This window comes from Prunus dulcis, chromosome 3 (assembly GCF_902201215.1).
Source record: "Prunus dulcis chromosome 3, ALMONDv2, whole genome shotgun sequence".
NCBI lineage: Eukaryota > Viridiplantae > Streptophyta > Magnoliopsida > Rosales > Rosaceae > Prunus > Prunus dulcis.
Window position 1 is genome coordinate 16,464,095 of NC_047652.1, and position 23,057 is coordinate 16,487,151.

Consider the following 23,057-nt stretch of genomic DNA (forward strand, 5'->3'; position numbering starts at 1 on the left):
TATTGCATCGTAGTGGCCCTGTATTGTGATTTTATCGTCTTCATATGACTTTATTTTTTTAAAGTTAGTCTTGGAAAGTTTTTGCTGGGTTTCAGACAAATAAATGCTTTTGTTTCAAACAATAATTTAAACTCAATGCCAATCCACCAATTTCAAGAACAAAAATTACAAAATGGGTTTGAAAACTCATTGGTGGTGCGTGCAACATGTCTTTTTGGGGAGAACTTTTACAATCCTTGAAACCGTGCACTTAATTGGTCATTAAAAGAACAAATAATATGACAATTGATACAACTAATAAAACTAATACCAAGTCCTTAATGGACTTCAGCATATTCAGCACTGTAGCATCATACGTGTCATCTTGCTGTTCTGCTTCAGCGGAGGTTACATCAACCCATTCGAATCCATTGCAACTGGTGGCTCCCTAATTGCAGGCATCATATATGCAAAATAATTCTGTTAGAGTTAGACCTAGGTTTTTTTCACCCACATACATATTCTTGAAATGAAAACTTACATAGGAGGTTAGACACTTCCAAAATGGCTTCCCTCGATTTTTATCTGATTTTGAAACCCGAAGCACCATTGTAGCTCCACAATACTGACACCTCTTTGTTTGAGCGGGAGATGAAGACGAAGACATGTTGAATCTTCTCACTTGTACCTCTTCTCACTCAGATCTTCTCACTGAAACCTCTTCGGACTCATACCTTCTCACTCATAGTTCTCAGTCATACCCCTTCACTCATAACCCTAAACTTCTCACTCAGCTCTCTCTCATCTCTGCCCAAATCGAATTATATCCTTCTTTTCTGTGTGTGGGTGGGTTGGTCACGATCTGGACACCTGTACCGTCAGAATTGTGACACCTTTTACCCCGAAAAGCAATATAATATTTCACTACCAAATATTAATCTGAAAATTGAGGGGACACTGCTTTAAATATATTATTTTATTTATATTTCATTAAGGCAACTAGTTGGATAAGAATCCATCATCATTGGTTCCATTTTAATAACATTACTAGGGGTAGTTTGGTGTGGGAAAATGAAAAAGTATCTGATGGGACCTTCTGTGACTAGTCAGTAATCCATCACATTTGTATCAATGAATTTGATGGCGGGAAAATCCTAAAAATGGCTATGCAAATAGGTTATTAATTGACTTTTTGACTGTCTGACTCTCTTTGCATTTTGATGACGTTTTCCCTTCTTTTGTCTTGAGTTTTAGGGTGTTGGGTTCAGTTTCTTTAAAAATGGTCAACTTGGAAAAACCCCAAGTGGAAACACCTTTTCAAAACACTACAAACAGAGGCTAAAACAAAACCAAAACCCCATATATTCTCATTTCTCCCCTCTTCCACTCCTCAAATCGTTCCATTCCAAAAACATTTCAATGAATTCGAAACATTTCACTACACTCGGAGGAAAGAGAAGGAAGCATCTCCATTTGGATATGCCCCAAGCCTTCATCCCGGAGTTAGCTTGGTTTAAAGTGATGTTATACGTGGCAACCCAATCATCGGAAGATCTCTTCCGTATGGCATCTGTGTGCCCATTGTTCCATACGTTGGCAAACACTCCACAAGTGTGGAACACCATTTCAATGGCAAAGTACCCAGACCATCCTAGCTGGTACCATGCCAATCCTGCGGTCCAGCATTTCTTGCAACAATGCAGGGCTTGCGATAACCCTGAGTCGATATTTAGAGAAGCATTCGAAGTGTTTTTCATGCAGGGTAACGTGGAAGCGTTGTATGGGATGCGCATTGCAGCCACGGCAGGCCATATGGAAGCGGCATATCTAGTTGGACTACTTGGCATGTCCGGAATTGGTCAGTCAAAAGAGGATGCATTAGAATTCTTGTGTTCTTTGAATCAACGTAACAACATTGATATGAAAGGAACCAGGGATGCTTTGAGACGAAGATTAAGCTGAGTTTTCTCTGTTGCAAGACATATCGTAGATATGTTTTACTATGGGAAGATTAAGTTCAATCACTGCAGCGCTTGTAACAACAATGAATGGTGTTTTGTTATTCAAGGCTGGCCTACTGAAGAAAAGATAAATCCTGCCTTCTGGACTTGTTGCAATCGATGCAAATGGCACCGTGAGAGTATTTTTTGGTTCAAGGTGATGCGTGTGTATGTTGTGCCAGGGAATCCATACCCTTATAATTAGTTGTAGTATGTTTTTACGGTTTTTATGCATTGTGGACTTGCTTCTCTTCAGTTCTAGGTTGGCTGGCTACGTTGTACAAATGTTGTTTAAATGTTGGGTTTTAATCTATTTTGTCTGGTGTTTGTGCTGTCATAAACCATTTTATATATAAATGTATAATATATATTATATAGTGGAATGATTACTGACATCATAGAAGGCTACGAATGACATTTTACTGACACAGATATTTTGCACAACTGCAATCTTAATATTTGGTAAACGAAAAGGCATGCATGGAGTGAGTAGGTATCTTTTCACCGAGGCTTGGGAATGACATTTTCCCACTTAGCATATCCCAAACGATTTGGTTACACGTTTCTTAAGCAAAACTTGAACAGTGAATGACTTTTAATAATTTTTTCCTGATGTTGTAGAATGGATGGCTTGTATATTTCCATTTTATTTTTCAAAACACCCCTTAACCCTAAAAAAGAAAAAAAAATTAACAAATTGAAGAAGAGAGAAACTAATTAGCACCAAAAATGGTCTATTCGCACTCAAAATAAAAATAAAAATAAAATTTTGGAGTAAATATAATTAACAAATGTACAAGCTAAAAAGTAATATAATAATAATAATAATAATTTAGGATAAATAATAATAAAATACTAATGTAGCATAATCATGAAACATGGAATTCAGTAGGAAGATTATTTTTCTAGGATTTAACTTATAAAATTGATAATAAATGAAATACAAATGAAAAAAAATATACCGAAAATTGATACGAACTTCTTGTGACATTCTCTACGCCCTCAACCTCCAAAAATATAATTTTGACATATAAAATTTGAAAATGATAACAAAAACTCAACTTTGTTTCAAAACAAACCAAAACACTAAATTATATTCTATAACATAACACTCGTGTTCTTTGATTTTAACGCTTACCAAGAATTCAAATATGTGGAATCATGATTTTAGACCTTTATAATCGAAGATAATGTTATCAGGAGTTTGTAGCAATTTTCGGTGTATTTTTCTGATATTTAATCAAATTTTTATGAAGTTTTAAACATAAATTTGATAAAAGTATCAAAACTAACAGTGGCGCATTGACAGGGGGACAGCCATCAGACACACTGATTGCACCCCATTCAGCTTCCGCCATGTGTCGCCCCACACAATTTAATACTATTTTTGTAAGATTTAACTTATAAAATTAATAATAAATTAAATACAAATCCAAAAAATACACCGAAAATTGATACGAACTTTTTGTGACATTCCCTACAACCTCAAACTCCAAAAATATAATTTTGACTTATAAAATTTGAAAATGATAACAAAAACTCAACTTTGTTTTAAAACAAACCAAAATACTAAAGTATGTTTTATAACATAACACTCATGTTCTTTGATTCGACAATTACCGTGAACATAAATATGTGGAATCATGATTTTAGAATCCATAGTCAAAGACAATGTTGTAAGGAGTTTGTATCAATTTTCGATGTATTTTTTCTAATTTTTAATGAATTTTAGAAGTGAAATCCATGAAAAATAATATTAAATTATAGAGAATCACACGTGGCTGCAGCTGAAATGAGAGCAGTCATTGTTTTCGATAGGTGGTGTCGTACGATTGGACCACATGTAATTTTGTTTATTTTTTTTTTCCAAGTTTATCTTAAAAAATCATAAAAAATTAATTAAAAATCAGAAAAATACACCGAAAATTGTTACAAACTCCTTACGACATTATCTTTGACTATGGAAGTCTAAAATCATGATTTCACATATTTATGCCCACAGTAAGCCTTGAATCAAAGAACATGAGTGTTATATTATAGAGCATCAACTAGTGTTTTAAATCGTTGAGAAATAAATGTGAGTTTTTGTCATCAATTTATATTTTTCTAAGTGAAATTATTTTTTTGTAGCTTGATAGTGTAGAGAATATCACAAGGATTTCGTAGGACTTTCCGGTATATTTTTTAGTTTTTTAATTTATTTGTTATGAATTTTAGAAGTGAAATAAAAAACAAAAAAAAATAAAAAAATATAGAGAATCACACGTGGCTGCAGCTGAAAGGGGAGCAGGCACATGTCAGTTTGTTTACTTTTTCCAAATTTATCTTAAAAAATCATAAAAATCATAAAAATATACCGAAAATTACTACAAACTCCTTATAATTATGGAAGCCTAAATTATTCTTATATTATTATTTACCCTAAATTATTATTATATTACTTTTTATCCTAAATTGTTATTATATTGTTATTTACCCTAAAATATTATTATATTACGTTTTACTGTGAATTATTATAATATTATTATTTACCCCAAATGATTATTATATTACCTTTTACCCTAAATTGTTATTATATTGTTATTAATCTTAAATTATTATTATATTATTATTTACCCCAAATTATTATTCTACTTTATCCTAAATTGTTATTATATTTTTATGTACCCTAAAATATTATTATATTACTTTTTAATAATAATAAATTAAATAAAAATCCATCATGTGTCACTCCATACCATTTAATAATAATTTTCTAGGATTTAACTTACAAAATTCATAATAAATGAAATAAAAATCCAAAAAATACACAGAAAATTGGTAGGAACTCATTGTGACATTCTCTACGCTCTAAAAAAAAATACACTACGTAAATCTAATGTCTAACTTCAACTTTATAATTTCCAAGAAAGAGTTGAAAAAATTGATATGGCAACAATAACAGAGCAAAGACAATATAACAGCAATCATATGGCAATACGTAAACCTGATATTCATCTTCAACTTTATAATTGCCAATACAGAGATGAAAAAATTGATATGATAGCAATAAGGGAGCAATAGGAAGACAATATAACGACAATTAGATGACAATACGTACACCTGATGTCCAACTTCAACTTTATAATTGCCAATACATAGGTGAAAAAAGTAATATGGCAGCAATAAGAGACCAATCGGAAGACAATATAACGGCAATACAGGGGCATAATACACAATGTATACAATGTTCTCTCTTCAATGTATAATATAAGTAAAAGTATTTTTCCAATGTTCTGTGAAAAAGAAGGATTTTTCTATTGCGCACACTTGCGAATATAAAAAGAACAAATTCAAGACTGAAATTTCTCAAGTAAATTGAACTCAATTTCATTGAATGAGGACTAAATTACAAGACTAAAATATATAATTCCTCAGTTACATGTTTTTTTCCATATAATTACAGCAAACTTCCTGTGATAGAATGGAATGTTGTCCCACGCCAAATTGATGATAGTTCTCAATGACAACAATCTTCCATAACTCAAAAATCTAGGTCCAACTGTCATTAAAAAAAAAAAAAGAATCCTGCAAAAGAGATGGCAAAACAAGAAATTAGCGAAAAGGAGAAACAAAGACCAAAAAAACAAAATAGAAACTGAGACAAGAAAAAAGCAATCACTAAAAGACCTAAGAAACTCATACTAATTGGCAAAGAGCTTCCTAACCTAGAACACAAGAAGAGAAAATCGGAAAATGTGGAACACATGAAGCACAAAGAAACTGTTAAACTAAATAAGAGGGACATAACCAAACATCAAAACACCTCAAGGTGTGAACTTAATCAACCAACCAATAATCAATATATCCAAACAACATCCATAACATCAATACAGAATCAGATACAACTACAACATCCATAATAGCAATACACAGAACAATGAAACTAAAAAACAGCTTCATTCCAATCCGATAAGATTGAAGAAATATTCCTGTACAAAGTGATATTACGGGAACATGATTAGGAATAAAAAGAACCATTAAAAAATCATCAGATGGTTCCGCAAAAAATGGGGCAATGTGGAATTGTCTGACTCAAGAAGCTCCACATGTACTTTATATAGGCTTCGTAAAGAAGGCAATAGTGAACAGAACAACCAAAATTTTCTGAAGCAGTCCAATATTCTCCATTTTCTAAAAAACAAACAATTCCTGATAAAATAAAACAAACCAATCCTATGTTTCTATATAGGTGTAAGAGAATCATGAATTGAAACAAATAATCTACAGGGGCACCTTTAGAACAAGGAATGCAGATCCATATGTTACATTTTATAGCAAGCCATACGAAGGGGGGTCTACTTAATGCTCTTGCAATACTTCAAATTTTGCTCAAGCATCTCATGAAGATGCCTGTTTTCAACTTTCCCATGTTCCAATACTTCAAATATTAACACCAAAAGATGTGTATTTCAATGGCTGATTAGCATCACACTCACACAAAATCTAATAGCATAAGAAACAAGCACATTCCCATTCATTTCAATTAATAACTCTATTTCCTAATATCAGCAAGTGGGTCCATTGAATAGTAAGCTAATCTTACAATTCAGAACAACCATGTCAACCAAGAGCGTAGGTACTGGTAATTTAGTAACACAACTTCCATTAATACTAGAAGAATTTAATAACCTGTCTACACACCCAGCCACTAAAATTATAAGGCTAAAATCTGAAATATGCAAAGATCAATTAAAAACTACAATAATACCATTATCAATGATCAATTAAAAACAAGTAGTCCACTTGATAATTCATAAAGCCACAGCTCATAAATTAGGCATTGAATGAATCCCTAAATTAGAATTTCGAAAATTAACCCAACTAAATCCCTAAAGTAGAATTTAGAAAGGAAAAAAAAATTGAAATTGAATGACATGAAGAAGAAGAGAACCAGAGAAGTAGGTGTTTCAGGTCAGTGGTGCGGAGGATTACTGAAATTTGAAGATGGAGAAGAAGAGGACTTACAGAGAAGGAGAGGAGAGAGAGAGAGGACTGTAGCCAAAAATGGAGCCCATGAATGCTGTTGCAATAATAAGAAAAGGGGATCAATGAATTTATAACAGACAGAAAGTACAAAACCAATATCAGAACTCACCGTTGTGGAGAACGACGACGGAGGCCGAGACTGTGGCTTGGCTGTGGAGTTGCGATAGTGGCTTTGCAGTGGAGGTCGACAACGAAGGTCGTGAGTTGCGGAGCTTGACTAGGTCAAACTAGGGTTCCGAATTTGAGTAAAGCTGGGTTATGACGATGGATGGGTGGAGAATTGGATTGGACAGTAGGGAGATGGCTGGCAAGCTGGAGTTGGGAGTCAGAAAATAAACTTTTGGGGTGATAAAGTGTCAATAATAAAAAAAGACTCAAAACCCTCTATGTCTGTGTTGGTTGCAAGATATTTGCTGAATGGAGTTTGGTTCTTTGATAACCTCAAACCAGAGATGGCAAGAGCGAGAGAGACAAGAAGAACATATTGCAGAGTGGGTGGCTTTCGAGGAAGGAGGGTCAACCAGGATAAGAGAGCGTGCTTTGCACTTTCGGATTACATCTTTTGGTATGGGTAATTTCAACCGGATTGTAGCATAACAGTTCAACCATGAGATCGATCTGATGGCTATAAAGTGAACCCTGATGGCTATAAAGTGAACCCCTTATAACTTACCCCTTATAAGTTACCACTCATTATAGTCTGAGCGTAGTTTAAATACTAAGCCCATTTCTCGTTTATCTATTTTGGCCCTAGCCCACACCAAAGCCAGGAAGTCGATAGGCTTTTTTAAAATTATACACGTGGGTTGGTGAAAAGGTTAAAATGAAACAATTAGGGCCGGATCTGCAGCTTAAACAATTGATAAAATCAGGAAACACCCCCGTTTAACTCAAACAAGAGACATAGGGAAAACTTCCAAACATGCTATCACCCAGACAAAAGCGCGTAGACTCAAACAGAGGACCAGATGGCAACTTCGGCAACTGGAAAACTTCAGATGATCAAGCAACCGCATTAAATGTGATTTGGACCGCAGAGCCGCCCAACAGCAACCATCAAGCCGTTCCAAGTAACCTAATGTCAAAGGACCTACATTAAAAATAAAAAACACATGGACTAAACCCAATAACAATTAATCGTTTTGGACCTAGATCTAAGAAGTTTAATTTTTTATTATTTATATTTTGTGAGTGGTCCCCTCACACATGATTCATGAAATCTTGGCTCCGCCATGTTGAGATAAAAAAAATATCATCAAAGTAAATCATATCATTTTTTTTAAAAAAAGAAAGATAAATGCAAGCCAGCATGTGTTCCCAAATTTTGGGATATGTGTTGTGTTTCAAAATGGTGGATATATGAGGCTGAATCCTATCATCACTTATTTGAAATTCAAAAGTGTTGATTGTCCAAGGAAGGCTTATCCAGTTGGCTTATAAAAAGGTTACAATAGAAAAAGAAAAAGGAGGGGAGAGATAAAAGAAAAAGACAGCTGGTGAAATTACAGCAGGACATAAAAGAGGAAAAAATTGCTACAGGTATATTGTCATCTCCATTTTCTTTTCTGTGTTATGCATGGCATGCCACAAAGCCATGGGTGAGAAACCCATAAATCATTTGGATGCAAATCCATAGGTGAGAAACTCCGAAATCATTTGGATATAAATCCATGGGTGAGAAAGCCCGAAATTATTTGGATGCAAATCCATGGGTGAGAAACTTCGAAATTATTTGGATGCAAATTCATGAGTGAGTAACCCCGAAATTATTTGGATGTAAAAATCCATATGGATACAAATCCATGGGTGAGAAAGCCCGAAATTATTTGGATGCAAATCCATGGGTGAGAAACTCCGAAATCATTTGGATACAAATCCATGGGTGAGTAACCCCAAAATCATTTGGATACAAATCCATGGGTGAGAAACCTCGAAATTATTTGGATGCAAATCCATGAGTGAGTAGCCCCGAAATTATTTGGATGTAAAAATCCATATGGGTGAGAAATCCAGAATCATTTGGATGCAAATCCATGGGTGAGAAACCCCAAAATTATTTGGATGCAAATCCATGAGTGAGTAACCCCGAAATTGTTTGGATGTAAAAATTCATATGGGTGAGAAATCCCAAAGCTTTGTGGATGAAAAAAAAAATCTAGGCGTGTCTTGGAAAATAGGTTGAACCTATAATAATAAAACCACATTGTTTAAATAGTGGTGGTGAAATTATGTTGGGAGGTTCACATTTTTTCCTCAACACGCTACTGCAGCACAACAATGCCAAACTTGCCCTTAAGCTTATTAGGATTATAAAATGAACAAACTCGATATTATGTTAAGTAAGCTAATCACTGATCCCAAAAATCTTAAGCTTATTAGTATCATAAACTTAACCAACTATAGAGGAGAGGGTTTCTCACACATACAAAACTAAGATGCCACGAGGTTCGAACATGAGATCTCTTATATGGAAATCAAGCCCATTTTCCACTGGGGTAGACCCCATTGACATCTATTCTTATTATTTAAGAGAACCCTAATTGGTAAATAGAGAAGATAAAACGTCCTTTATGGCCCTTTTAAAGCAAAATAATTCAAAATATTATCTATATATATATAAAGCAAAAGGCAGAGAATGGTAAAACATTCAAAATACTAGAAAATGCCCATGGTTAATGCAAACATTAAGAATTAAAATTATTAATTAAATGAAGATAATATGGTAAATTCACGCTTTTTCATATTTAAAAAAATTAAAATTAAAAGAAAAACCAGATAATGGATTCTATTTTTATGAAACACAACTACCCCTTATATTTTTTAATTCTAAAATAAATTATTATTTTTAAATTAAAAAAAAAAGCCTCTAGCAGGCGCGAAGAGGCTAGTATTTAAAATGAAAGGATAATATGGTTACTAAATTTTAATTTCTTTTACTAAAGTTTTTTTCTCCCAAAACCTATTTCTTCTCTCTTTCTTTTCTTTGAGCAACTTCCCTTATGTATGAAAATAATGTATAATACGCACTTTTTTCAAAAGTAAATTTGGAGTTTCTAGGCTTTTTTTTTTTTTTTGGATGACACAGGGGGGAAAAAAGACCCCAAACAGAACCTACACAACAGGAACAAAACGGGATCTAGAGACCCCAAGAAACTTACCTAATCAAACTTAAAATTCATCACTTTATTTTTTCAAAAGTAAATTTGGAGTTTCTTTCTTACATATAATTCATCACTTTATTTTTTGATGAGTAAAATTCAATTTTTATAAGTAAAACTCAACGACTAGATCCAACCGAGAAACTTACCTAATCAAACTTAAAATATTATTTATTATAGTTTTAGATTCCAAAAGTACCCTTATCAACACTTTGTGCCCGTTCGGCATTGCTTATTTGGGGTGATAAGTGATTTTTAAAAAAATTTGGAAGCCCAACCTGTGTTGTAAACTATATGAGGAAATCACTTATTGTTCAAATTTGCTGTGAGAGAAAGCTATAAGGGAAAGTAGCTAATGAGGTGCTTTCATTTTCTGATTATGTGGGAATTAGATTCGAAGATGCGCTGGGTTTAATGAAATTTACAAACTTTTGAAAATACCCCAATCTATTTCATGCAATCTCTTCTCTTCATTAGTTTAGAGTATTTGCATACAAATATTTAATTTTGAACATAATAATTTATTTATTTTATAATTAAAATAATTTTTAGAGTGTGATGAAAATATGTTTAATAAAAAAAATATATAAGTGAAAGTGAAATTGCTTTCCCTTTTATCAAACACTTTAACAAAAAAAATCATTTCAACATAATACTCCTTTTAGTCATTATACACAGCTCATAGCACTTTCAGAAAAAAATTTACTAAACACTTAGAAACTGATTATTGTACCAACAACACTTTTAACAAAAAGTTTACCAAACGCCAAACTGCTTTATCTCACAGCTGATTTCTTTCATAGCAAATTTGATAACGATTATTTTCACAGCACAACAATGCCATACTGACCCTTTAGAAGTGATGAATGTTATATATGTTAATCTCAATTGATTTTCTTTCAACTTTCTTTATGTTGTTAACCTCAACGATTTTTTGCCAAACCTTTAGTAAAACTTAATGATTGCAGTTAATTATATCTCTTATTTAACGTGTTTCATCCACTTTGTTATGTTTTTATTTTGAATGATGCTTATCCTATATTTTTGTTGTTGTTGTTGTGGATATTTTCAATTTTTGCAAGATGTTAACTGTGTATGAGAGAGTCAAGAAGAGGCTATGAGTCGAAGGAGGTTCTTTGCAGGCTAGACAAAGTTGAAATTGGTTTTGTTTTTTGTTTTTTGTTTTTCATGTTTTCATTCGAAACTTTTTGTTCACTTATTCTCCTTGAATTTAATGTTCAAAGTAGTTAAATTTTCGAATAAAATGTTTTATTTGTGTTTCTTGATTTGAATGAAAGTTTGGTATTTCATCTTTCTTTTTGGGTTTCTTTCATTTTATATTGTCTTCGTATTTTTCTTTTTGTAGTAAACTCTTATATCATAATTCTTGCATTTGTCACGATTTCAGCTTTGATTGCTGCTTGGTTTATTAAAATATTGATAATATTTTAGTAAACATGGCAAGCAACATATAAAACATGTTATTAGTCTTTATTTTGTAACTTAAACTTGCTACATATTTTCACAACTTTATAGACATTTTAGATTGTTTTAAAACATGTAGCATTGCGCGGGCACCTTTGCTAGTATATATGATTCCACACTTCTTTTAAACAATTATATGATGTTGGTCGATCTTAACCTGCTAATTGAACATAAAGAAGATGGGTGGTGCAAGAGTAACATGTCAAAAGATATGTTTTATTTAAGAACGGTAATGTTTTAGTTAGTTCGATTAAAGCGCGGCTAGGAAAATTAGTTCAGTTTATAGCTAAAATGTCCAACAAAAAGGAAAAAAAAAAAAAAAGGAGGAGCACCTTTTCACAACAAATGGGATTTTGACACTTGTCAAATTTCATAGTAAAAAAAAATAAAAGGAATCTGACAAGGGTCAAAACCCCATTTGTTTGGAGGAGGAACTCTTCCTCATTTTTAAGGAGGCAAGCTTTTTCCAACATAATGTTGATTGGTGAAACGACATGGTAAACCCAAACCTGCAAATTTTGGTAAACGATTTGTGTAGCTTCAGAAATTGCTACCTCTATTGGAATCGCCAAAACTAATTAATAAAAAGAAACAATTTTTTTTTACTATTATTCTTGGAGATGCTCTTAGCTGACAATTACAGTTCGAAAGGCAAATAAAAGAAATAAAAAAAGAGAAGGAGAAAAGAAAAAGCTCATTATACTCCTTGGTAGTCCTGGAAGCAAAGAACAAAGGCAAATAAAAAGAAATAAGAAAAGAAAAGGAGAAAAGAAAAAGCTCATTATACTCCATGGTATCCTGGAAGCAAAGAACAAAGGCAAATAAAAGAAACAGAAAAGGAAAAGGAGAAAAGAGAAAGCTCATTATACTCCTTGGTAGTCCTGGAAGCAAAGAACAAAGGCAAATAAAAGAAATAAAAAAAGAAAAAGCTCATACTCCTTGGTAGTCCTGGAAACAAAGAACAATGGCAAAAGAAATATATATAATTCCCCACTCTTTTCAAACAATTATTCAATGTCAATTAATCTTAATCTTAATAAGCATAAAGAAGAAGGTGTGCGAAGGACCAGCTGGGTAACATGTCGGAAGGTATGTTTTATTTAAGCATTGCAATATTTGTTGAGAATGTTTGTCCCACATTAAAAAGTTAAGGGATTAAGTATGAGTTTATAAGAACTTGGGCTACTCCCCCATTACCAATTAGTTTTGGGGTGGAATCTCAACTTCCTTCATGGTATCAGAGCAAGACTTCACATGTTCGGTCCAACGGCCATACATGCTCCCATATCATCTAATATATGTTGCCCATGTGTTAGGCTTGAAATTTTTTACTATGATAGTTTCTTATTTATGCATACAGGTCTGTTAAATAAAGAAGCTTTTGTCATCTTCATATAATTATAAAATTGTTAAACGCGCTTGTCAAACTCTGGTTCTTAATTTTGAACCTAATTTGATATATGTTAATAGTAGTATGGTGTCGACCTGTTTACATTGGTGTTCTTGTTAAATTTCAAGACTTGTCGTGTTTCACAAAATTAACCTCTAATTGGAAGCAGCAAATTGGATTAACAAAAGCAACTAGTAAGAAAAGGTTTTTCCTATTACTCTTGGAGATGCTTTTAGCTAAAATCACAGCTCGAAAACAACACCTAAGGGAAAGACAAAAGAAAAGGAGAAAAGAAAAAGAGAAAAGAAAAAGCTCATCACATATACTCCTTGGTAGTCCTGGACGCAAAGAACGATGATAAAAGAAAAATATATATGATTCCCCATGCATTCTTTTCGATCATTGTTGTTAATCTCAGTGAACATAAGATATAGTGTGTGAAGGACCAGGATAACATGGCAAAATATGTGTTTTATTTAAACAACAAAATATTCGATAAGTACGGTTAAACTCCTCGATTTGGTTTTATAGCTGAAACTCAAAAAATTAAAAGAAAAACTAGTCCAAATGGCATAGTGCGGATTCTACTAGAGACACAAACTTTTTGTTACCAACTAATAATGTGACAGTTTCTTATTCATCGATACAAGTTTGATAATACATAAGCTTCGTCAGTTTGATACAACTAATAATGTGATCGTTAGTGGAAACACACCAGATTGTCTTAATTTTGATATAGACCGCTCCGTTATTGTAATGGTCCTTTTATGGCTAGTTTGTATTGGCCCTTTGTGACTAGTGACTTTTTTGGCTGAATTATGAACGTAATCATAGAATTTCTCAACAAAAAAAAAGGTTATGTCAACTATTGACCAAAAAACAAAAATATAAACGGGTCAATTTTGCGTTAATTTCAAGACGGGTTATATCACAAAGTGCTACCTGTAATTGGAATAACCGAAACTGATTAACAAAAAGCAACTATAAAAGAAACAAATGTTTTTCCTATTACTCTTGGAGATGCTTGTAGCTGGCAATCACAGCTCAAAAACCGAACACTTAAAAGCACTGAACAAAGGCCAAGACGTGGTTACGTGCTCTTCATATTACTTCCCCAGTTTCTGATTAAAATTCTTCTCCAGTTTCAGATAAAAATTGCAGTAGATACATAAATATAGTGTTGAAGGGGAAGAATGGCTAGGGATGTTGCTCAATTTCTCCAGAAAAAGTTCCTGGCATCTCTTAGGGACACAGAGTTTGAATTATCAGGTGCTGTTCTCATTTCTTACTTGCGAGCAATCAAAGATATTGTAATAGATATAGATACGCGAAGACTTACGAAAGATTACTGCCGTCGCTTTATCTATGTGCTCCTGGACCTCACCGACGCATTCACCAAGTGCCAGGTCTTCTCACATGAGTGGAAGAAGCATAGTCATCACAGGACTCATTTAGTAGTCTTCAACCATTTGAGTTTGAGGAAGATTTGTTTCGTGCGGAAGATGAAGAAGCGGCTGGCTGCAATAAAACGCATCTTCGAGGATGAGTTTATGAAAAAGGAAGAAACAATTTATAACTTGAGGGAATCATCAAGTCGTCCTGATCCTGAAGAGAATTTGGAGAGCGAACTACCTGTATTAATACATCGCGGTCGAAAATTTGAGGCTGAAGGTGTGGGATTTGATGAGAAATTACGGAAGATTGGGAACTTTCTTTTAAAATCATCGCCATCGTCAGGTGCTGGATTTGCGGCAGTTGGGATACAGGGCATGGCAGGCGCCGGTAAGACCACTCTGGTGCGCGAGTTTTTGAGTTGGTGGGTACTGCAAGGTGAATTTTCTCCTATAATTTGGTTATGCTTGTCGAATATAATCAAAGAAAATAAACAAGTAGAAGAGGAAATTGAGGTCAGCATTGTGAAATGTATGCTTAGTAAGCTGGACCATGATGCCGTTGTCGATGGAGATGGCATCATACAGGAGGAGGAAAAGACAGTAAGTAGTGATAATAATAAGTCTGGTCATCTCCTTGCTGCGCTCTTGGAAAGGCTCAACCAAGGTTTATCAGATAAAAGGTATTTGATTGTGTTGGATGATGTGTGGCACATGAACGATTTCTACTCGGATTTAGGACATAGGGAACAACTACTTGAGGTTCAGGAAGGTGATAAGAAAGTTGGGGATCGCTTGTCGCACGGATTGCCTAAGGGTAGTGGTGGTGCGGTCATTGTCACTAGTAGGATATCGGAAGTGGTTGAAGCTATGGTGGCACCGGCGGAGGGGTCAGATCAACATTATAACAGCTTGATTATTCCTCTTGAGCCTTTGGACAGAGAAAGGTGCTGGGATATATTTAAGTACACTGTTTTTGGTTATCTTCCTGATTTTGAATATCAACAACATTTGGAAAAGGTTGAGAGTGAAATTAAGGATCTATGTTATGGTCTACCATTGGCCGCTAGGACACTCGCAGAAATCATGTCCCAAAACTCCCAAAATTTAGGGTATTATTCTCAACTTAATTATACATACAGTAGTATACTTTACTTACTCCCTTATTTTGGTATCGTCTTTCGAATTATTTACGTACCAATATGAATATCCCATGCAGGAGGACTTCTCCGCCCTACCGCAAATCTGAGGAGTTGCTTCAATTACCTGATTCCTTCTTCGGTATCCCAATGTTGGTGTTTATTGATATTCTAGGAGGAAGAGAACTCTTTGGGAAATTTTGCGACCTCCTTACTGAAGAGCAGGTATTATGTGAAATGAAAGCTCTAATTAACATGCATGGATTTGATTAAAGTTTGTTGTAAATATAATATTGTATTGTTTTCCTTTATTTTTTAGGTTTTTGGTGTACAACTGAATAGAGGATACACGAGGGATAATCCTGAGAGGGTGCTAAAGGATGTTTATGGTACTCTAGAAAAGCTTAAGCAAAAAGGTTATTATGGTCTTGCTTCTGAAATTCAAAGGAAGATGAGAATTATAGTGAGTAACATGTTAAATTAATACGATTTGCTAAAGCGTTGTCTATACTTTTCTAAATAACATTTTTAATATCTCTTTTTAATTTGATGTTATATATCTCAGGTTGTTGGCAGGGATGAGATTGTAAATTGGATTTTGGGAGTTATCTGTGATCTTAAATTGCCAGAGTCACCCTCCATTGCTCCGGTACCACCGCCGACTTTAGAAGACCAACACCAATGTGGAATCGCTGCTTCGTTTGGATGGGTGGGACGTTTAGCATTTATATTTAATTCTTTTTAATTGGCAACTATTTAATATTGAAACGTTTTGTTAAAAATAAATCAATGAATACATAAATATGTAACACAAACCATACACGAATAACAATATTAAACAATGATAATATATACCTAAAACAATATTGATTAGGCAATTGTATATTGGAAAATTATGGTGTTACATGCAAAATATAATTTACCTACATATCTAATACAAGATAGGTAAATAGATAAATACATACTTCTGTTTAAAAAAAACAGGTTACAATAATTTACCTACATATTAGATAGATAATTCGAAGAAATTATAAATTTGTATTGGGTACATTATTCTATTATTTCATAATAGGTACAATTTTCATAAATTAAAAAAGAAAAAGAAAAAAAGAAGGATGATAATTAGATGATAAATAAATAATTTGTGTAAGGCACATAGGAATTTTTGTGTGGTGTACCCCTAATATATAGGCACTAACGTTTAATACTTTATTTAATTTATGCATTTTGCCTTGACTATTTCCAGAAGGACATTTCAAATATATCACCGCTGCGATCGTTCCTTGTTGACGTAGCACTGGCGAAATCGATGAGAACTGATAGGTATTCGATCAAGATGTCGTATGACTAACTCTTTAATATCTATATGTATTTTTTTTAATTTATAAATATAAGTGATAGTATAAATTTTTTTTATTGAAAAAAAGAAAAAAGATTTCTCATACACACATTAATTACTAATTAGGTGCCATGAGAGTTTGAACATAAGACCATTGGTATGAAAATGAATGTCATTTTTCCACTAGACCTCATTGACAATTATATATATGTACTTAATTATATATGTTCATACTATATCTTTTTAGTTTACATTGAAGTTAACTTTTAATAGTAAGATAACAAGAATTAATGGGTAAATTAATCTGCATTAATCTTATTTATTCTTTTATTGGATTTTCAGCTGGCATTGTCTCATTAGGATGAAACCACATTCTTCTTTAAAGTACCGATTACCATGTTATTTGCATGAGGTTGGAGATGTGGGAAAAGCGGTAAGAATTGCTCCTGTTTTTATTTTTTCTTTCTCAATGGACCTATCACTTCACTTTTATGATTTATATTCTATATTATCAAACGAATGAAAACCTTGAGTAGTGAATATATGGATGATCATGATCTCCCTTTTCTTGCAATTAATTAGTGTCTTCATTCATTCTTATATATCTCTCCTTCCTTATTACCACTTCTTATCTTAAGATAATATTAATTCCTCAGTTCTTATACATTTCTTAGGATAATCCAACATTCTACGGACGATTTTGGTCCCACTTCAAGTTGGCTGGTAAAGAATTTCATCCTTGTTTAAACTTTAATTTCTTTTCTTTGTTACATGCCCAAATTCAATTGAATTTTTTATTTTATACGTCTGTTATCATTTCATTTCCATATTTTTCATGTATTAATTAATGAGCCAGGATCAAAGGGACACATTTTTTAAACACTTTTCGACACACACAATAGAATGTTGGATTTTAGCACTTTGGATGGCTCAAATTTCATCTCACTTACATCTAGTTTTATAAACATGACTCAAAGTTTCATAATTCTCTAACAGTTTCTATTGTTTTTATTCATATTTTCATCGGAATTTCTACATTTGGGGACAACTAATATTTCCAAAATCGCCGATATTTAAGCCTTCAACTATAGTTCAAGGTATTTATTGGCAGAGCTTCATGCTTTCATCCAAGCTAAATTAATCATCACGTTGTTATAAATAACCCTGTATGCATATGAAATTACTAATTATTGGTATCCAATCTTGGTAATTTGATATTAAATAATATCAGTCCCGATCTCTTGGACCACAGGAGTCCAAGAGATTGTGGTCACCCACCGTTGGATATTAATCCAATGGTTCAAAATGATATATATAAATGCAATATGACATAAATGATTATTACCCGATTCAAGTCAACCGTTGAATTTACATCCAACGGTGAGTGACCATAAATCTCTTGGACTACAGGGGTCCAAGAGATCAGGACTGTAAATAATATAGGTTTATTTTCATAAAAGGTCTTTGAGGTTCACGAAATTATCATCTTTGGTCTTTTATATTTTTTGTGACATGGTTAGTCCTTAAGGTTACTCGCATACATAGAGAAGAAAATAACAATCCTCCTGTACTACAAGAATTTTGTTGTTACAGAAGTTCCTTATGCGATGGAGATCCTACTTTTTAGGGATTTCTGGAACTGGTATGTTATTTTTCCTTATACAAGAATTTTGTATCTGATCCACCAGCTGTTTTATATTTATTTAATTTTAGCTAGATTGATTACGATATAAATAAAATAAAAAAAGAAGAAATTAACCAAAAACCCTCTGCTTTTAACAAGATGTGTTTTTGTTTTGCGATAAAAAGAAGAAAACGTGCCCAGAATTGATGACCTTTTTCACCAGCAGATGAAAAAGTGGAAATCCTCTGCTTTTATGAATTGACAACAAAATTAGATTGCCATGTATTGTTTGTTTGTACTAATCGAAATCCTAGTCTTGTAGAACACAAAAACAGAAATACAAAAAAAATACAAGGAGAGAGAGTTCTAGTTAAATGCTTGAATTAATAATTAAAGGGTATTTTAGAAATAATGGTGGGTGGAAAGATAGGATTGTGTTTTTTTAAAAAGAATAATGCTACTGTTACCACATTTGTATACCACATTCTCATACCACCTTATGTGACAGATGAGGTGGAGAACCACATCAATTAAAATTAATTTAGCATTTTCTTTTCTTTTACGATTTATTGACACTTTTTAATTGATGTGGCTGTCCACTTCATGTGCAACACAAGGTGGTATGAGAATGTGGTATACAAACCATAAAATTATTAAATTCTGAAACAGGGGATCAAGAGCCATAGAAAGCAAAAACACATTCTTTCCCTTTGAACAAATTAATTTCAAACCATAAAATTATTAAATTCTGAAAATTTGATGTAAATAGAAGGAATTATCTTACCATTATCAATTCGAAATTTAAAACAATAATTGATCAAGTACTCAAATTGGAAAACATTCCAACAAGTACTAACGAGTATATCTCAAAACATGTCATTAAGTTTTAATTTTTTTTTAAAAGGAAAAAAAAAGGCAGACTCGTAAATGATTAAAAAATTTAAAAACTGACCAAAAAAAATCCCAAATCTATGTTTTATTGAATTTTTATTTTTTAAATATTTTCAAAATATTTTTTATTTAGATCCACATGGCATGCTATTATTGGAAACATGACTCCACATACATGCCATATAATCAATTTAACAGAATTTTTATGGAATCTCACAGTAGGGACCAATTTTATATACGCGGGGTAATTTCGTGAAGTATCAAATGTGATAATTTCGTAAACCTCAGAGTACATTTGTGAAAATATAAGGCAACTACATATTCTTCTTCTAGTACTTTATACTTTTGTTTTCCCTAACAGACTCGACCTAACCTCAGTTGCAATAGTAAAGGTGTTGAATCATCTTGGTCAGTGGGAAATGCTTCACATTCCTGAAAGGTACATAATGATCGTAGAATTTACACTCAACTTCTTTTATTGCTCCCTTATAGATGATATCATTTTTCTGTTGTGTGTTTTTATTTCTTTATAATTTTTCATAAAAACTTGATTCTGTCAGTGTCAAATGCACCAAAAGGGCAATCCTCTCTGTACATCGGGGATTTATGTTGTTATCAAGTCATCACTTCTTATAATTAATTTTTTTTATATAAGCGAAGCGACAATGTGAAGGTGCCATAAAAATTTGAACATGAGACCTCTACTAGTATGCAAGTTAAACATCTTTTTTTTTTTTTTTTTTCCTTAGTACAAGTGACATTGATGTTTTTCATATTTCTAGCATAAAAAAGAAGAAGAGATAATGATCATCACTTTTGATTTTAGGTTTGATTATTATTTTTAGTACAACCTATTACACGTATTCATTGGGTGCTTGAGAATTTTGAACTTCTACCCGTATGAGTAGAAATGAAAGAGCAAAACCACCTGAGTTATACCCTTCACTGACTATTTTTTTATTACTTTACATTTAAGCATATATATATATACACTATTCACACACACATGCACGCGCACAGACTTACGCGTATCCTAATTTTATATCTCCTTGGTATACATGTACAGAATAAATTCAATTTGTTGTCTTAACTTGCCTATCTTTGGTCCAAGAAAAGATCGTTGGGTGGCAAAAAATACGATGGAAGATGGAAAAGTGAGGTTCCTTTTTCTTTGTTTACACATGTTTTTGTTTTCGTGAGATATGCATGCATTGGTTAATGTTTTTAAGATTGGCATTTGCAATCAGGTTAAATATTATTTGTACTATATTTATTCACTAGATCACCTCTTTAATAGGGATTCAGACCCTTTATATTAATTTTCTCTATTAGGATTAGCTTTGATTTTTCTTTACAAATGTTTTTCAAATCAGTGGATGCTGATTCCTATAATAGAGGTGACCCCACCAATGCATGTGGAACCTATTATATTAGAGAGGTTGTCAGCAATGTGATCAATAAATGTGGTCCAAATAACAAGACCCTGCATTTGTACGACCACATTAATGATCATCTCTATAAAAGAGGATCCCATATACCCCAACACCGTATGTGGGATCCATCCATATTAAAGAGGTGGTGAGTAATAATGTTGTCCAAATAGCAACACACGATATATGTATACCCATTAATTACTTCAAATTTTCTATGTTAAAACTGAGTTAATTACAGACGCCCACGAACCTATCTTTCATAGACAATGGACGCCTCGAAGTTCTTGGTTCCGAACTTGGATTTTGGGACAAGAGCAGTAACTGGCCTCTCCTTGATCAGGTCATACATCATCTTGAATTGATATTTGTTCAGATTGCAGCATCCATTTCAAAGAGGAGAAATGCTAGCAACCTTCTCTCTAACCTTTTCTTTTGGACCTTCTCCTTTCTCCTCATGACAAGTGTCATTTTCCTTACACTTAAAACAATGTCATTACAAGTTAGTTTTTGTTTTCCAAAATTACCCTTTTAAAATGAATTGGCTTTTATATTTCCTTCAATTTATTCAAATTTTGTTACAACTTCTTTAGCACATTGTTAAAAATTAAATAAGAAAAAAACATAAGAAAAACTTCATTTTTTAGAATATTAAAAAAAAAAAAAATTTGTTACATGACATTGTTATCATCTTTATTTTGTTTTTAACAAAACACACGTTCTCTTTGGAAATTTTTTTTTTATAAAAAAACTTCAGTTTTTATTTTCTTATTTAATTTTTTAACAAGGTGATAAGGAAGTTGTAAAAAAATTAACTTGTTATTAAAATAAGTTAATACATTTAATAAGGGTAAACTTGGAAAACAAAAATTAGTTTGTATGATGCATTAATGACATTGTTTTAAGTGTAAGGAAAATGACACTTGCCATAAGAAGAAGAGAGAAGGTCAAAAGGAGAAGGTTAGAGAGAAGGTTGCTAGCACTCCCCTTCAAAGAGAGGATTACTAAACTTATATCTACTTTTAAAAAAAAAAAAAAATTAAGGTACAAGGAATTCGCTTCGAGTTTACAAAGGGTGCAAGAGTGCTTGTGGGCATAAGTTTTGATGATGGAGCAAGAGAGTTTGAAATCCCTACTGATGAATTGGTTGAGATTGAAATCTCTTACCACGGTCAAGTCAACATTCTTGCCGGTCTAAATTGCGAAGCAAAGAGTATCCATCACTCCAAATTGCCGGTCCAAATTGAGATGGAAAAATTGCACAGCGTTCAGATACCTGAGGCCAATCTAGAGCACTGAACAAATGAAACAAATGTAACAGTGAAACTTTATTGATATTTTTCAACAACTGGTGTATTTTTTATTTTTTGTTTTTGTTTTTGTATGTGTAACAGTGAAACCTAACCTCAGTTGCAATGGTAAAGGTCTGAATTTCAACAAGCTTGAAAACTGATTAATATATTAAAACAGCTGTAAAACTGATTAATTAACAACAGATTTAACTAAACTGATAACAGAACCAATATAAGTTTGACAACTCAATCTTATACCAAAAGACAATAATGCCCTTCGAATCCTATCGTTACTCCCTCCTATAGGCTATCCTATAGAAGATGAGTGTCCTCAAGGATATAAACGGTGTATCGCACCAAAGTCCATTCGTTGTCTTAGCATGCCAGCAGCCTTTGTTTTACCTTCATTTTTATCCTTGTAAAATGCATGGATCATGTTTCTGTTCCGTGATTGTAATATTTCCAATATTATACACCCTTCGATTAAAGTTTTCTTGGTTGAAATCGACTTAACCTGGCCCCATCTTTCATAGATGATGGACGCCTTGAAATTATTGGTTTCAAGCATGTTTTTCTCCAGAGTGAACGTTGCAGTCGCCTTGATCAGGTCATATCTCTTCCACATATGTTTAAACTGCCCTTTTGCTTCTTCAGACTCATTACATGAATGTTGTTAATGTAAGAACTCTATTTCAGTTCACATCTATTTAGGAATCTAATTTGATCAGGGATACAAGGGAGAGATAAGCTGGGTATACACGGATAAGTTTGATAGAGTTGAAGCTCTATCTCACTTGTGGAATATCTATTATATTAGGCTGTGGATTCATGAGGTGGTAAGGATAAGCTTTAAGGATTCCTTTATGGGCTAGGAACCTCAAGGCTCTCACCTATAAAACTAAGGCTTTGGT

General features: G+C 33.0%; 2 protein-coding genes across 2 annotated transcripts; both read left to right on the forward strand.

The window, feature by feature from the left end:
- Positions 1-1,458: 1,458 nt before the first annotated feature.
- LOC117621868 lies at positions 1,459-1,941 on the forward strand. Its single transcript, XM_034352408.1, has one exon. The coding sequence runs from the start codon at positions 1,459-1,461 to the stop codon at positions 1,939-1,941; it is 483 nt and encodes a 160-aa protein (XP_034208299.1).
- A 12,292-nt stretch (positions 1,942-14,233) lies between these two features.
- Positions 14,234-22,244, forward strand: LOC117621869. Its single transcript, XM_034352409.1, has 12 exons — positions 14,234-15,543; positions 15,651-15,795; positions 15,890-16,033; positions 16,136-16,279; positions 16,817-16,893; positions 17,252-17,342; positions 17,584-17,632; positions 17,988-18,006; positions 19,786-19,863; positions 20,491-20,578; positions 21,096-21,197; positions 21,899-22,244. Exons 1-12 carry the CDS (start codon positions 14,234-14,236, stop codon positions 22,151-22,153), a joined length of 2,502 nt encoding a protein of 833 aa, XP_034208300.1. The 3' UTR covers positions 22,154-22,244.
- The last annotated feature ends 813 nt before the right edge of the window (positions 22,245-23,057 follow it).

Bases quoted from the DNA above. Each gene is read 5' to 3' on its own strand.
- LOC117621868 (XM_034352408.1), top strand. From the start codon at position 1,459: ATGCCCCAAGCCTTCATCCCGGAGTTAGCTTGGTTTAAAGTGATGTTA.
- LOC117621869 (XM_034352409.1), top strand. From the start codon at position 14,234: ATGGCTAGGGATGTTGCTCAATTTCTCCAGAAAAAGTTCCTGGCATCT. The intron at 15,544-15,650 runs GTATTATTCTCA...TATCCCATGCAG, and splicing joins CAAAACTCCCAAAATTTAGG to GAGGACTTCTCCGCCCTACC. The intron at 16,280-16,816 runs GTGGGACGTTTA...GACTATTTCCAG, and splicing joins TCGCTGCTTCGTTTGGATGG to AAGGACATTTCAAATATATC.